The sequence below is a fragment of the Hemicordylus capensis genome, chromosome 2, assembly GCF_027244095.1.
Source record: "Hemicordylus capensis ecotype Gifberg chromosome 2, rHemCap1.1.pri, whole genome shotgun sequence".
Classification (NCBI taxonomy): domain Eukaryota; kingdom Metazoa; phylum Chordata; class Lepidosauria; order Squamata; family Cordylidae; genus Hemicordylus; species Hemicordylus capensis.
Window position 1 is genome coordinate 308,467,272 of NC_069658.1, and position 16,875 is coordinate 308,484,146.

The 16,875-nt window shown below is 44.8% G+C and overlaps 1 protein-coding gene across 2 annotated transcripts; it reads left to right on the top strand.

Moving 5' to 3' along the window:
* The first annotated feature begins 1,663 nt into the window (after positions 1–1,663).
* On the top strand, positions 1,664–11,026 carry SELENOK (selenoprotein K). 2 transcript variants are annotated; one of them, XM_053295766.1, is made up of 4 exons: positions 1,664–1,954; positions 4,572–4,662; positions 5,749–5,826; positions 10,933–11,026. In XM_053295766.1, exons 1-4 carry the CDS (start codon positions 1,699–1,701, stop codon positions 11,024–11,026), a joined length of 519 nt encoding a protein of 172 aa, XP_053151741.1. In that variant the 5' UTR covers positions 1,664–1,698. The 2 variants fall into 2 exon arrangements, with proteins under 2 accessions (XP_053151741.1, XP_053151742.1); XM_053295767.1 differs by having other exon boundaries at positions 10,933–11,017.
* Positions 11,027–16,875: the final 5,849 nt, after the last annotated feature.

Consider the following 16,875-nt stretch of genomic DNA (forward strand, 5'->3'; position numbering starts at 1 on the left):
GTCTCAACAGCACACACAGCCTGGGTGTTCAGGACTTCACAGTTAGTGAAGAGACTTGTGTAGTCCACAAGCTTGCAAGTGATGGTCTGTGTATACCCAACAGAACTTATAGTGTGTGTGTGTGGAATCTGACTGGAAAACTGACACTCTAGTCCATCGGAAAACAGCACCCCACAGAAAAGCTGACCTCAGCAAAATATGTGGGGTAGTGGAATCTGACAGGATGTTGAAAAATGACACACTAGTCCATCAGAAAACAGCACCCATCAGAGTTAAAAATGTGTGGGTAGTGGGATCTCTTGGGGCCCAGCCCAGGGGGGAATGTATGGTCCCTCAAAACTGATTGGAGTCCAGTCCAGGACGGGAACCTAGGATCTGCGCATTCAAACAGTACTCCCTTTGCTTTTATTCTACATAATGACAGCTCCTCACCTGCTAATAAAGGAACTTGACAGATGCCTCCAAGCCTCCAAGTTCTATAGGTTGGCAGGACCATAGGTTGGTTCAAACAGTACTCTCTTTGCTGTTATCCTACATAATGACAGCTCCTCACCTGCTAATAAAGGAACTTGACAGATGCAGCTTTGCATTAGCAAAGTTGCACAATTGATAAAGCATGACCATGTTCCTGCAAGACTAAATGCTTTCAGACAATTCCTGTCAGCCAATGTCAAGATTACTAAACGTTTCTGACGTTAATAAACAAACCTCTAATAGCTGGGTGTGTTTCCAAGAGGTTCTGCTGGGTTCCCACAGACAATCACTTGCAAGCCTGTGGACTACACAAGTCTCATCACTAACTGTAAAGTTCTGAACACCCAGGCTGAGCTGTTGAGACAAGGGAATCCTTCAAAAAAATGTTTTGCCAGAGACAAACAGGATGCTGCTCTTCTGGTGACAACAGACTCCATAATGCAACACCCACCCACCGCTTTGCAATTAATGTTTAAAGTAATATAACAATGTAGGATTATACTATATTACTTGAATAATGTAATATAGGATTCCAATATGTAAATGAAAAGTTAAAATGTCTTGTTATATTTTAACTCAATAAAACCAAGGAGCAGCTCAACATCGTGCCTCGGCCCAAGCAAGAAAAAGGGTAAGAGCTTCTAACAGGTTTCTCTAAAGGCACGAACTACAAATGGAGAGGCTGAGCATGCTCTCTTCTTGCCAGCATTCAAAATGTCGCTGTGCAAGATAAAGTTTAAGCATTTCTGATAAATTTACCTTCAGGGTAAGGGCACTGGCTTCAACCAGAGAGACTGAACATACTCTCTCCTTGCCAGCTCTCCAGGCATTTCATGGCACTTCACATTTATCCTTTGGATACACTATTGTAGTCATTCCTTTTTTATGTTTCAGAGTTATTTTGAAGCAAAATGACATATACAACAACATCTGATGCTTTTCTGCAGAACTTGGATCCCCTTTCTTTGATATTTTAAATAGGAATGAAAACTTGATAGGGGTTGCGGGCAGAAAACGGAAAGGAGCTTCATTTGACCATACTGAGCATGCTCCAATACTTTTGAGCATGCTCAGATGCACAGGAAAAGAGGCGTTGTCAAATAAGATAAAGTCTTACTACATCCCCCAATAAGCACTTCCTAGCTTGCCTATGTACGAAACAATCTCCGAAGTCTGCGCGGTGACGCCAGGAGGGCGGGAGAGGAAGGAAAAAAGGCTGGATGGATGGCTGAGCCCTGGAATTGGAAAGGGAGGAGGGAAGTCACGTGGCGGGGGATGCCGGAGCCACGAACGAATGGGAAGGTCGTGACGCAGCAGCCCATCCCGGCAGTGCTGCGCCTATGGTGTCCTCCCACTGACAGCTCGGGTTTCTTCAGAGAAGGGGCGGCGCAGAAGAGGCAGCCGGGGGCTCGGAGCCGCGATTGTAGGGTGCCCGGTGGGTGGAGGTGGTGCAGCGCAGCCATGGTTTACATTTCGAACGGTGAGAGGCAGGGGTTCTGTCTGCTGGGAACGGGGGCGGGATGGGGATGCCAGGAACGGGGGTGGCTTGGAACAGAGATGATCCTCCTCCCCCCCCCCACCTTGTATCTCAGGGAAGGGGGCGTTTAGTACAGACTCGTACGAAAGATCACACTTTTTAAGGTACTCGTCCATCCTTAACGGGAGCCACCACCGCCAGCGCGTTTCTATCCTCACAAACACGAAACTAGATTACAATTTCCGCTGCACTTATAAACATTATTATATCCCGCTTTATAGCTTTAAGAAGATCTCTTGGTGGTCTTCCAAGGGTCATCGCAGAAAAAACAAAATCGCATTAAAACTTAGAAACGCAAATATGATCGCGTGCATTAAAAGCGTGAAGAAAGGGAGTGTGACAGGGCTATTAAAGATTAACTACTCAGGAACCTGGGCTAACTTCTTCACTAAAATTGAGAAGGGGGGAAGGATAAAGGATAATGAATCTGTAGTTAGCTGCTTACTAATGTTCTTAGCGGTACTAAGAACTCCGTTTGGTCTGATATAATCACTTGTAGATCCCTTTAATGTGGGACAGAAAGCTTCCTAAGCTCTTATATAAAGTTCTGGTGCATGGTGAATGCTGTTTTTGCAGTTATAAATTATTTGGTGAGTCTTATTTACTATCTCAAATAATGTTTCTCTGTTTCCTACTTTTGCCTTTCACATCATCACCAGCCTTTCATATTAGTATAATAAATCTTAGTATATGCCTTCACACTTGAAAGATCTTAAGGTGAAATTTTGTCTGTGTATCACCCTAAGACTGTAATCCTGTGGATGCTTACTTGGGAGTAAACTCCCTTGAACCTAGTTGGACTTCCTTTACTTTGAGTAAACCTGCATATGGTCAAGCTGCCCAAATGGTATTTTAGAGTAGTTCATGATTATATTATCTTACTGAGGTATATTGTGTTTAAGTCTTCTGGGCCAGCTTTATATCGCTTTATACAAGTGGACATCTACAATATACATGTTGAATAGTAATATACTTGGGATAAGTGGCAACTAATTCACCTCATTGTGACTGCTGATACGTGGAAGCTGCATTTGATCACAGTGCTTTTTGTAGAGGAGATGGTTGATAATTTGAATCTGCCTTTGTTGCTCACAGATGCACATTGAATTTTTAAAAATTAGATTTGGTTTGTACTAAAAGAACTGAAATTAATCTAGTTGCAGATGGATTGTGCTAGAAGCTTAGTGCATCTTGCCTATAGTTAAGACTTTTGACTTATTCCTTCAGATTAGTTGCACAAGTTTATAGCAGAAAAAAGTTCAGTGACATAGAAGAGATCGGTGCTGAAATCTTATGCAACACTTATGTGAAAGTAAGCACCATTGACATCAGTGTCATTTACCTCTGAGAAAGCAAGCATAGGGACAGCTATGAGAGCACATTAGCTGGAAGGATTTGCAAGTATCAGGTGCACTGAATCATAGTGAAATCCACATGGGGACTATGCTAATCGCTGTGTTGACTACTGTGGCTTGAAATTGACTGCTGGGCTCAAGCACAGGAGCATAACAACTGTGGTGCAAAGCCAGCAAAGTTAAGTGATGAACACTCAAAATCTTTGTGTTCGCTGGTTACTTAACGGGTATCAAAAGAAAGACTGTAGTGAATTTTTAAAATCTGAACAAGCCTAGAAACTCACGACATTAGTTCTAGTTACATATAATTATGTGTTTTAATGTCAAGGGAAAGGTATTTTCAGTATATGATATAAGGCAACATTAAAAATGGTAGTAAACTACACTTTCTGGTTCAGATCCAAACAACTGTGCACAGAGATGTGTTCCCTCCCTCATCTTACTGAACTCTCCCCTGCCAAACCAAATACCTGTATTTCCCCCCAAAAGTGTGTATCCTCCTTCCCCCAATGTAACGTTGCTCCTTAAGTTTTCCCTCTTCCTGCATCCCTAACTGTACTTCTAGTTCCATGTACCTGAGGGTTTGGTCATGTGCTTCTCCAGTAGATATGCATGTTCTCTGCCAAAAGGTAAACCACTTTTGAAACTGAGGGGGCTTTCAAAAGCAGTTTGTGATGTTGTGTAGTGGAGGGGGCAGAGCCTGCTGTCAAAAATCCCATTGGATGCAGTGGTCCCTCTATTTTTTTTCATCTCTGTGCGGAATGAGTTGTTCTGGGCGGCAGTATCATACAGTGTGTCTGCACCTGCATTCAGAATGGGGCCTTCCTGATTCAACCTGAGCAGAATCTAAAATGAACTGAGTGGACATCCAAAAACTTGTGAGTGTGCACACATGCACACACATTAGAGGAAACACTGATTGGATGTGTCCAAGTGTTTGATTCTTAAAAGTAGGTCTTTGGATCTTGGCATCTGTATCTAATTATGTAATTATATAAATGTTGTTTGTTGTATCCACACAATATTATTGTGGATGTGATATGTTGCTTTCTGGAATTGCCATTTAATTTCATATCATAAAAAGGGGATTTATTGTGGTTTGTAAAAATACATAAATATCTGTGAATAATACTACTTGTTCATTTGTAATGTACCCTTATTACTGTGGTGAAATACTAATCCATGGTTATTCCTATGTATTATAGGTCAAGTGTTGGATAACCGGAGTCGAGCGCCTTGGAGTTTGTCATCTATAACTGACTTCTTTTGGGGAATAGCAGACTTTGTAGTTATGTTGTAAGTAGGGCTGTTGCCTTAATTAAAATCTTGCACTTTGCAGCTTTTTATACCAGTTGAAACACTTGCTCACTTACCCGCAGAGCTGCCCTGAAGTCCATCACATGTAGCAAGTTAGTTATAAATACAATACATAAAGAGTACAGACATCTAACACATTGGTAAAACTCCTATAATCTGTAATGAATCTAGCTTTTAAATCTCTTATTGTGAAGAACAGTTGAAATATCCTCTCATCTTATGTGTTGAAAGTTGTGAGCAGACAACACTTAAAGCACTCAAAAAACAAAATCACTAAATACCCAATGGACTTCTTAACAAGAGCTCAGAGGTCTACAAAGGGAAGTACCATAGGTGCTTAGATGCACACAGAGCTCCTGGTGTGCACAGATGTCCCCTTACAGTACTGTGTTGGGAGCAATTCCATACAGTAGATTAAAGATCCATTGGACTGTCTGTCGAGCTGACAGGTGTGTGTACACAGACCTCTGTCATCTATGTTATACTGAATGGAAAATTGCTTGGATGTGCCTGAGAATACTTGTATGTATTCTATAGCAATGCTGTTGTCTTCAGTCATAATCATTTCTTTCTTCATTTCATAGTTGTTCTGGGATAAAACATTTAACATTCCTTCAAAAGTATTAGCCATCATTTACTCATCTGAAATAGCACTTAAAGTTAATATATGTTATATATGAAGAGTCCTAGCATATTTGCATTTTTTATTCTGTAAATAATTAACAGATGGCACACTTCTGGCATTCTAGTTTTCTAGACACCTATTGAATACTCTCCAAGAAATGGACTATATACTAGTTAAAACTAGTTTGTTTCAATAGATTTTTGTTAACTGTCAGTTCAGTTTTCAGAAAAGGAGTTACTTTTATTTCTGAGTTAAGTAAAAATAAGTATTTCAAGCCAATTGTAAAACACTGTCTTCATAGGTTTTTACTATTAATGCACTGTGCTTGAACATCAATTACTGAATTGGCAAACGTTTCTGATGTTAATATTCCAGCAATGCTGAATCCTTTGGGGTTTTTTGGCATTCATTTAATAGCAAATTTGTCTCCTTTGTTTTAGTTTCCAGAGCATCATTCACCCAGACTTGAGAAGAGGCTACACATCTTCCTCCTCTTCAAGATATGATGATGGAAGAGGGTAATGTTTTTTTCTTCTTAAGTCAGATAGTACATATATTATGAGAAACCTTTCTCTTTTCATTAGAGCAGAGCATCATTTTTTCTGAATCATATACCTATTTATGAGTAATCTGCTATGTTGGATAGAAATGGAAGATACTTGGGTGTGGTTCATAAATACTCACTCCCAGTATATAGGTTTTACATGTGGTGAAGAGCAGGAGCAAGGCTTTCATATAGAACTGAAGGTTATGCATAAAAATGTACACAAGTAGGCCCTATGCACTCCACCCACCCACCCTTTTTTTGCAGTGGACAGATTGCATGATTAGGACTTGCTTGTATAAGCCTTGGTTCGTGCTGAAAGTTCTGTGCATAATATAAGGGTTTGGCTCAGAGGTCCAAGGCTCATTCTCGGCTGGTGTAGGAGGTCACCCAAGCTTGAAGATCCTTAACCCAGTGCATGTGGGCGGATCTCCTCAGTTCTACTTCCTGCCTTTGCTCCAGAAGGCTCGCATTACAGCTCGCTGGCTTTGGCCTTGTTAACTAGGCCTTTTCTTTTCTTCTGCTTATATTCCTATTATTTTTGACTATTTCCAATCTCTTCTTCACGTGGTATTCTACTACTATTAGTTTTTCTCTAGTTACTAAAGAAAAGAAAAAAGAAAAAATTAAAAAGAAAAAAACATTATTTCATATCTGTTCTACTGTCTGTTCTGTTATTCGTTACCTCTCCTTACCTCTTGCTGACCTTTTGGCCGATGTCCGCTAAGAAGACCTTTGGACTCCTGGCCATTAGGGAGAGATCCGCCCATCAGCGCCTGTTCCCGCCAAAAACTCGGGACTGCGCAGATCCTGTAAGGAAAATGGTGGATGTATCAGATGACCTTGCTGGCGCCTGTAGGCCACAGCGGTCCTCTCTGTCGCCAGATACCGGTGAGGAGACTGGGCGCAATTCATGCCACCAGCAATCCACCGTAGCAGGACACAGGTGGTGGCACCAGAATCGGAGGCTTCCTGACAAGGAGGCCCCGTTGGTGGCCAGATACTGGTGAAGAGACTGGACGCAATTCATGCCACCAGCGATCCACCGAAGCAGGACACAAGTGGTGGCACCAGAATCGGAGGCTTTCCTACAAGGAGGCCCTGTTGGTGAGAGAGCTTTCACCCGGCAGCACAGGCAAGGTAAGCCTGCGAGATTTGGCCTGCACCCCCCCCTGCTTTCCCTAGCAGTTGGGCGTGCAGGAGGAGGACTGCCTCAGCAACTACTGGGGCCGTGCCGAAAGGAACGTCAGCAGGAGTGGCCGCCCCAGAGCCCGTTGGAATCAGACGGGGAGGACGTGCAGGATGATGAGGCAGGCGGTGCTGAGCCCGTGGACGGGGCGTCGGAGCACCCAGAAGGCCATGAACATCTCCACCCGGTGAGATCGGGACTTGCTCAGGGGGGTGAGGAGGTGGGTGCAGATGCCCCCTATGTGGCACCCCCCCAGGGCCTACTCCTACAGGGAATGTGGGGTTCCCCCTGATGCTGCCACTGTAAAGGGCTGGATTCAGGAGGCCGTTCAGGTCTCACTGGCAGCGGCGCTTAAAGCGCGGAAGCCTGCAAGGCATTGCAAGGCAGGCTGTGATCCATGTGTCGTCCTCAGACTCTCAGGAGGAGACGGTGCCCACTAAGCAGCCCAGGGTGCCTATACGCCAGGACTCTGTGCCCAGGGGTAGGGGGAGGTCTTCAGACGAGTCAGGAGAGGACTCCCCAGATTTATTGCGACCCAGGAGCAGTGGGTCAGAGACATTGCTGGACAACCCAGACAAGGGGCCCTCCTCCTCGGAAGAGGAGGATATTATTGAGGACTCTGCAGCAAACCTACACAGTCAGAGGCTCTCTCTTATGGAGGATTTTCAGCCACTAATTAACCAGGCTATTGCTGCGCTCGATCTGAAGCCAGTTACAGAGGAACTGGTCTCTCCTGTGTCCAAGGGCTCCTTGGTGCTCCCTAAGGCTAAGGTACCGCAGATTAAATCAGTGATACCTGAGGGCTTTACTTATGCCATCAAGGAGGAATGGGCGGCTATTGTGACTCCCAAAGCGTATGTTGGCATTGGCTATGGACTCAGTGCATTGGGCGAGGTTTTCATCTACGCCAGTTACAGTGGGTTTTCCTCCCTTACCAGCACAGGATTGCTCTCAAGCGTGACAAGAACATTCCTCTCTAGGTGTCTCTTCGCGAGTCGATTCGTTGGACGGCCCGGGGAACCTAGACAAGGGCAAGCTGTTCATAGAACCCGAGAGAGTGATGGTCACAACAGACGCCAGCCTATTGGGCTGGGGTGCTCACTGTTGGAACAGTTCTGCCCAGGGGCTTTGGTCGGTGGTGGCGTCGCTCCATAGCATAAACTGGCTTGAGCTGTGGGCTCTCTTTCTGGCCCTAAGAGCCTTCACGCCCTTGGTGAAGGGAAGGAACATCTTAGTGTGTAAGGACAACATCTCAACCGAGGCACACATAAACAGGCAAGGGGGGACAAGGTCAAGATCTCCTTTCCTTCAGTCTGTGGAGTTGTTAGATTGGGCGGAGAACAACTTAATTTCCATTCTGGGCCATCATGTAAATGGAATTTCCAATGTTCGGGCAGATTGGCTAAGACGGCAGGAGATCCAGCTGGCAGAATGGGGCCTACACCCTCAAGTATTTTGGTGGCTGACAGAGCGGCTGGGGTGGCCCCAGATAGACTGGTTTGCATATTCTCAGAATGCCAAGATTCAGAGGTTTTACTCACGTTTCCCGACGTTGGGGGCAGAAGAGAAGGATGCGCTATCGGTGCCATGGCCTCCGTGTCTGCTGTATGCATTTCCTCCAGTGCCACTGCTCTCCCATTGCCTCAGGAAGCTGCGGGGGTCACGGGCATCCCTGATATCGATTGCGCCCTTTTGGCCCAGAGGGCCTTGGTTTTCCGAGATCGTCGACTTGACCATAGGTCATCCACTCAGATTGCCAGACCATCCAGATCTGCTGTGTCAAGGTCCGATTTACCATCCTTGCGTCTAGAAAGTGTTCAGCCAACAAGATTTACCGATCGACTTGGCGTAGTTTTCTGCGTGGGACAGCAAAGCACTCCCTGCAGCTGGACAAGTGCAGGTCGAGGGAATTACTAGGTTTCCTTCAGGATGGCCTTGCACTTGGTCTGAAACCCAACACGCTTAAACGCCTGGCGGCGTGCTTGATCCAGATGTTGTTTCCTCATCAGCGTTCGTTCAGGCACGGCACCCTCTTCTACGCAAGTTCTTCAGGGGGGCAGCTTTGTTGTCCCCATCGGTCTGCCATCGTTTTCCATCATGGGATTTGCATATTGTGTTGTGGGGTCTGCAGTTTCTGCCATTTGAACCACTTTGATCTGTATCATTACAGATTTTGTCCTGGAAGGTGGCCTTTTTAGTAGCTGTAACATCGGCCAGGAGGGTTTTCTGAATTGCAGGCTCTGTCAGTTAAGAGTAATTTGTGTATTTTCTCTAAGGACTCTGTGAAACTTATCCCGGATCCTTCGTTTATCCCTAAGATAAAGTCTCAGTTTAATCGTGAGGCGGACATTTAATTACCTTCTTTTTGTCTGGATGCTCGTCACCCTGCAGAGAAGGAGTGGCACCGTCTGGATGTCAGGCGGGCGTTGAAGATATATATTGACAGGACGCAGGTTTTTCGTAAGTCAGATGCTCTTTTTGTGGCCTTTAAGGCTTCTAATATGGGATACAAGGTCTCTACAGCCATTATCGCCCGATGGGTCCGTTCATGCACTATGGTGTAGTATGAAGCCCAGAAATTTCCGGTGCCTGGCCAGATTACGGCACACTCAACTACATCGGCAGCCACTTCCGCTGTGTTATCTTCACCGGCGTCCCTTGAAGAGATTTGCAAGGCAGCTACTTGGTCGTCGCCTTTTACATTTTCAAGGCATTACAAGTTGGATGAACATGAAGCTGCCAGAGCAGCATTTGGTCGGAGGGTCCTGCATCAGATCCTTCCGGGTCTGTAGCTCCAGCTTGGGTATTTTCCCTCCCATGGTTGGTGCTGTGGTATGTCCCAAGCTTGGGTGACCTCCTACACCAGCCGAGAAAGGTACATTGGTACTCACCGTGAAGGTGTATTCTGGCTGGTGTCGAAGAGGTCACCCAAGGCCCGCCCGGGTTGTGTTAGGCTGGAGCTGATGATCTGGTTGTAGGGGGACAGTTTTTCTGTCTTTCTCTGCATTATTGTTCGTATATTGTTGTATATTCTCTGTTATGTTCTGTGGTTTTCATTCTGTAGCTTGAGCTGTTTTAAGCACCGAGGAGATCCGCCCACATGCACTGGGTTAAGGATCTTCAAGCTTGGGTGACCTCTTCTACACCAGCCAGAATACACCTTCACGGGGAGTACCAATGTACCTTTTCCATGCACCACCACATGCAAAGTCTACAAGCATGTGTGAACTTGCGTTTCAATGTGTTTGAAACTTCAACATGTGTTTGAAGTTTCAACTTTAAGAGATGTACCGGGCCAGAATCTTCTTCCTCCTCTTATTAAGCTTCAAGTTGTAAAATACCTCTACATCTTGCATGGGCTTTGGGAAAAGGACTCTTCTAAATTCTTTGGCAATGAAGATAGTATAATGTGTTAAGTCTTAAAGGGTAGGCTATTACACTGATGATCACAGAATCTGCTAAATTTCAAGATAAGTGTTATGCTGAAGTCGATGAGAAACTGGAATGGTGCTCCTTGGGATAGTATATCTGAGGGAATTCCTATGGTGAAGTTTCTTGCTACATATCTGCTTTTAAGTTTTGCTTATAGAATGGAAAATTTAAGCCTTTATAAAACACTTGAATTGATTAGAGGGCAATCATTCATTCAGTAAGTTGCTATACTGAGGAAATAAATGTGTGAAGCATTTACTGTGGTTTTAGTTATAATGTATCCATTTATTTTTAAATTTATTTGCTGCTTTTCACAGTAGCTCCAAAACAATATACAGCATCATACAAAAATAAAATACAATAAAACAATAAATGTTGGCTTATGAGTCAACATTTATGGAGCTAAAGTTATTGTTGACTTCTCCTATCAGAATTGTTTGTTTTCTGTTTCTGTGTTAGACCTCCAGGATTTCCTCGTCGCAGAATGGGTCGAATAAACCATTTTGGAGGTCCAAGTCCACCACCAATGGCTGGAGGTGGATGAGGAAGGTAACTTGCTATCTTGGAATCCAACATTTAAAAAATGAGATTTAGTTAATGATGATTCTCTTGCAAATTCCAAGCAAGGGAAAAATGAGTATACCTGGAGAATACAAAAATAAAAAATGGTACAGAGTTTTAAATAGTTACAGATCAGAATGCAAGATAACTTAATTTTCGTGTCTTCTCTCCTCATCCTCCAATTCAAAGATGGGAAGTGTGCACTTCATATAATAGGCTTTGAGGTTGATCCATGAATGGGGAAAAAACAAGCATTCCATGTATTGGAAAACTGACTTAAATCTAGTTCAAATCTGCCATGTCTTAAGCTTACCATATCCATTGGGTTTCTGTAGAATAAGATGAAGAGCAACATAATCTGGCACTTTATAGTAATACTAGTGGGGCCAGGCACAGAGCATCTGTGCCTCTAGTTGGGCCCAGCCGCTACCACCCCCCACACATGCTGGCATGCCCATCTTTCTGGCTGGCTGGCCACCCTACTGGCCTGTCCACCCAACCCCCCCGGGCCAGGCCGTCGCACCTCCTCCTCCCGGCGGCCAGGCTAGGCTGGCCTGCCACTGCTTCCTCCATGCAGGTGGACCAGGGCCAACCGCCGCCTCACCCCAGTGGGCAGGCCAGGGCCAGGCCGTCCCACCGCCTCCCGTCCTCCCTCCTCCCATTCTCCCCCTCAGGCCAGCGGGGCTTCGCCCGCCACCCGTCCTTCTCAGGCCGACAGGGCTTCACCTGCCACCCATCGTCCTTCTCAGGGCGGCGACGGTTGCCGGAGCTCTTGGGATGCGTGGCTGGAACTCCTGCACATGTCTCCCCCTCTGTCAGCCAATCGCCTCCTTTCTGCCACATCCCCATGCATCCCATCTGTGAGAATTAATTATATAGATAGATACTGAGGGTTAATTTAATGATTGAGCAAGCAGCTAGCATTAACTGAGCGATGGAAGCATAAGTGACCTGCACTATTACAGCTTCTGTGAAATCAAAGAAGATGATGCATAGTAGGAGGACAACCTCATTTCTATGTTTTTTATTCTTATTCTAAACATCACTCAACTTGAACTTCTGTTGTTTGGAAAGCACAGCTTATGGACTGAAACCTAAATCTTCAGTACCAGGCAGATAGTACAGTTGTGAAATATGTTTGTTGTTGGCCCAAATAATCCGCAATGTATGTGCAGAGAACTAGATACTTCAGTAAGAATTTCTGGAGTACAAATAATTCATTCTCTGGTAGTGAAAGTCTGTGTATTCCATTTGCCGTAATGGCAAGGATTTATATTGTGCTGCATTAGATATTAAATAATGCTTATTTAAAAGGGAAAAGATCTACACATAATCTTACTTTCTACTGGAAACTATTTTCCACTTAGTTTCTACTAGAAACTACTGTTTTGTATGCATAGTGACTAGGATTCTAAGAGCTACTTGGATTCATGGAAGCCAGATGGAATGTTTGATATTTTTTCTGTGAACTGCTGAGCCCTTGTGCCATGTCATAAAAAGTGTGAAACTCCTAGAGGCTGTTCACACAAGTGCTGGGATCATAGCTGATTCTGGTGCTGTGCTGCTGAGCAGCCAGGCTTTTACCTGGATATAAGGGCGCAATCACACCCTTCTACCTAGGTCCCTGGTCGTGTGTCTGCTCAGGCTGCAGGCACAGCAGACACCAAGCCATGTGGCTAGAGTGTCCAGCTGAGGGGGAATCCCTCGATGCACCGCATCCTCTATGCACCACACTCACACGGTGCATTAAGGGATATAACCTGGTCTCCAAAATGCTGTGCTGCTGGGAGCAGCACAGCTTGTGCGGGTACATGAGGTGTGTGTCCCACAGCAGAACGCAGATCATTTTGGGGGATGGTAAGATTGAACTTGCCTCCCCACCCACTCCTTGCCACGCTGTACGTACGGTCCTGAGAAGGACCTTATAGTGTTTCAAAACTAGTTTGCCATAGGGGGAAAGGGGTTGGGGAGCTGCTTTCATGGAAAAATAAGTTAAGACCTTTTTAGGCTTCTGAAACTAATTTCACATTTTCTTTGATCATGGCCAATACAGATAATAAAAAGCCAAAAACATAATCAGTCTTTTTTTCCCCTTTTAGGTAAATGCCTGCTTTAAAAGGCAGGCAACTGGTCATACATATTTGCAAGACTGAGAAGACCTGCTGGGGGATGGACCAAATGGGTCTGAGGGCTGTGAATGTGTATGCCTAAATTGTTCACTGCTCTGTGAATTAACAGAATAATGAAGTTGTGCTGGGAATTCCGTCTTCCAGGATCCAGTGTAACTGAAATGCAGATCTATTAAATATAAATGTTCCTCTGTTTACTGTCTGTTTTAAGCCTTTTTGTATAGTTTGTGAACATCTTGTTGTAGTTGTAAAGTTATTAATATATGGCTTTGGAAAATATTGACTTTGTGGGTTTTTTTAAAACACGCTTTTAAAACAAAACACCTATCTTACTTCACATTTTACAAACCATGTACAAGAAAAGACATATTAACAAGAAATGAAAAACTTTGCTGAATATATGAAGCGGGGGAACTATTACCACATTCATGGCAAAGTACATATCTTATTATTTCATTTCCTGTGAAATCACAGTATTGGAGACAATACTGAGCAAGTTGGACTAATGGTCTGACTCAATATAAGGCAACTTCCTGTGTTCTACTTCATATTAGTTCCAGTTATTGATCCTTCAGGCTCCTCAGGCTGGACTTCGCGAATATGGCATCTCGAAGAGAGGGTCCGGACTAGCTGTCCAGGGTCCTCTGTCTCTATCCGGCCCAAATTATCTCTCATCACACGATGGAGATCGGATCGCAAATGCAGGGCTTGGTCCTTTTCCGGGGGGGGGGGAGTTCGAGAAGATTTTCCTGGATGAGCCCCCGGAATGAACCTTTCTGCTCAAGCAAGTGGCTGAATAGAAGAGGCAGTAACATCAAAGCTGATGAAGAGATGACCTCGCAATTAATCTATCAACTTTTTCTTTCCTAACTAGTCTCTGAGAGGACTGTAGTTGGGAGTGTGCAAGATCCTTGGTATTTTTTCACTTCGTTTTCTTTGAACCTCCTACTGCTTTTCTTAGAACCAATTATAGAATGACTAGTATTTTCAAGCCCGTTAAAATAACGGGCGCTAGGATCCTTTTTGTTGTTGTTGTTGTTTCCTTTATTCCTTCTCCCTCTCTCTTTCACCCTCCTCTCCTTTTGGACAGGTGTTCTGGTGAACTTGTAAGCTTGCAAACTATGTCAAGATATTTGGTTGCTTCTCAATGCTATTTCCCCCCCGTCCCTTTATGCGCCCCTCACCTTGTCCAACACAGCAGCGACTTTTGTCAACCGAAATCAAGTTTGTCCAACTGTTGCCCAGGTACCTTTGTACCTATTATTACTTCAGGCTGATGTGGTTTGTTTGTTTGCTTGTCCTTCCTAAGAACGCTCTTTGTTGCTGGTACTACGTAATTGCTGCGCCTTCAAACGCCTTGCAAGTTGCAAAGTAATTTTCCAGGTTCCTACTTTGCGGTGGGAGGGGAGCACATAGGGAGGGAGAGCCTCGCAAAGTGCCTAGCAAACCAGACAACCGTGCGGGAGTAGCCCTGTGTGTCTGTGAAAGCGAGAGGCCCAAAAGACCTCTCCCCATGCCTCAGTTACTGTAAGCTTCTCAAGTCTGGAGAGCTTTGCCCGTCCTTTTCAAATCACAGAGCTTCGCTAGGACTCCCCCCGCTCCCATACTCGTCGTCAGGCACTTTGGGTCCTCCTGTTTAACCAGGTTAGCAGCCAACTGAGCCCTCGCCAGGAGGAAGGTGCAGCATCGGGGAGTTCCTGGCTGGTTGCTTCGCGCTGGGGAGGCGGGTGGAGAGCCAGGCAAAGAGACCTGTTGTGGCGCTTGCCCACTCCACCGTCAGCCATATTGCAGCGGGTACCGGGGAGGGGCAGGCAGCGGCACCCAGAACGGAGAGCAGCCCAGCCGGAGTGGGCGGTCAGCAGTAGTAGTAGTAGCCGCCGCCCCTGACGTTTTATATTATTTTTTCATATGTAGTGTTGGCTCCTGGGTGTGTGTAGTGCTTTGTGTTACTTTATGTTTCTTTTTGTGGTTTTGGGGTTTGTGTAGTGCTTAGTGCAATTTTTGGTAGTTTTTTGTTCCCACGGGTGTTTTGTTGCCTCCGCCACCTCTGCCTTCCAGCGGCTGACACAGCCGCTTTTTTGACTGCCGTCTGAGGGTGGTCCCGGTCGCAGCTGCATCTGTCTTCCCCACGGCCGGCCAGTGGAAGAAGGAGAATGGGGGCTGCTTCTGATGCCGCCGGGTAGTCATGTGCACGGACCGGTTCGGAGGCCATTCTAAAGGCCTCCAGACCGGTCCGGACACGGGGTGGTTTTGGTTCGGGTGGGGGGTTCCAAAAAGAATAGGGGGGGCTTTACTCACCCCCTCAAGAATTCTGACTTATTTATTCAAGTAAGCGGGCGGCATACCTGCCCGCCGCCCGCTTCATTCCCCCTCCTCCGGAGGCGCGCGGCTCGGCTTCCTCCTCCTGTTTCAAATCGGGCGGCAGGGTAGCTCCCAGTCCCTGCCGCCCAGCTCTTCAATCCCCCTGTCTCGGCTGGCGGCCGCCCCCTGAGGAGACCCAAGACCCCTGCCGCCCCTTCCCTTCCCATCCCATCCCATCAGCGAGCGGGCGGTGGGAGAACTCCCTGCCGTCCGCTCTCTTCCCCGGCTCGGCTGCAAATGGCTTCTGCATTCTACCCCTATCCTCTTCATGAGCAACTCCGTTATATAACATTTCAACATATTGATACTTGGGGGAGCCAGAAGAGGGGTTCAAAAACTGTTCCTCCATTCTTTATATGTTTGTTTCCTATACATATATTCCCTCACATACCAGATTTCAGTTTTATTCTGTCTTTTTTGGTTTTCAAAGGGACCTTCACAGCTGAGAGCTGAAATGTTTTTCTCTCTGCATTCTTTGCATTTTTATTACATCATTCTAGATTTTCCTGCTGTGTTTTAGTAGAGAGGAGACCCCAACACAAAATGATAATAAATAAGCGTGAAGATTTTGCTGCATGATTTGGCGCTGAGCTTTATACTCTGGCGGGCTGTTGTTCTGTTTTGAGGGACCCCTCTAAGTACTCTGTTTGAGATTCATTAATCATATTTTTATACTGTTATAAAAACAATACTATTTATTGTTTTTATATTATTTGAAGTTGAGAACTCATCCTCTCTTTGTTTAGGTACAAAATATAAGTTTTTAATGGATATAATATATTAATAATATTAATTATTAATATGTTTAATGATACTTTTGATCCAGCAGGTACGGGAAGGGACCTTCGTTATGGAAATGCTCCATGCCTGAGCATTAATCTTAATCTTCATGTATATAGCTTCCTCCTTTTCTGCTGTTACTTTTTGTCAGTTTTGGCTCTCCCCTCTATATCTTGGTTTACTGTTAGGCCTGTAATTTTATTGATGGTAGACTGTTTTATGTTAACATTTCTTATTTCATAATTATATTCATATATATATATATATATATACACAAACTATTATTGTTATCTTGGTATCTTGCATGTAGAGGAGGCTCTTATGATGGACCTATTCTTCTGTGTAATCATGTATACTCTCAGAGATGTAACTTTTTCTGTTTTTACTTATATTACTAATAAAAGCACCATAAACTCTCTCTCTCTCAAAAAAAAGGGATCCTCAGGCCTTGAAGGTGTCAGCTCTACCTGCTTTTGACACTATCTTAATAGGATCTGAATCTTAAGAATTTAGATTAAATTGTAATGAGCTTTGTTATCAATTGAAGCACAATGTCATCTCTGTCATTAGA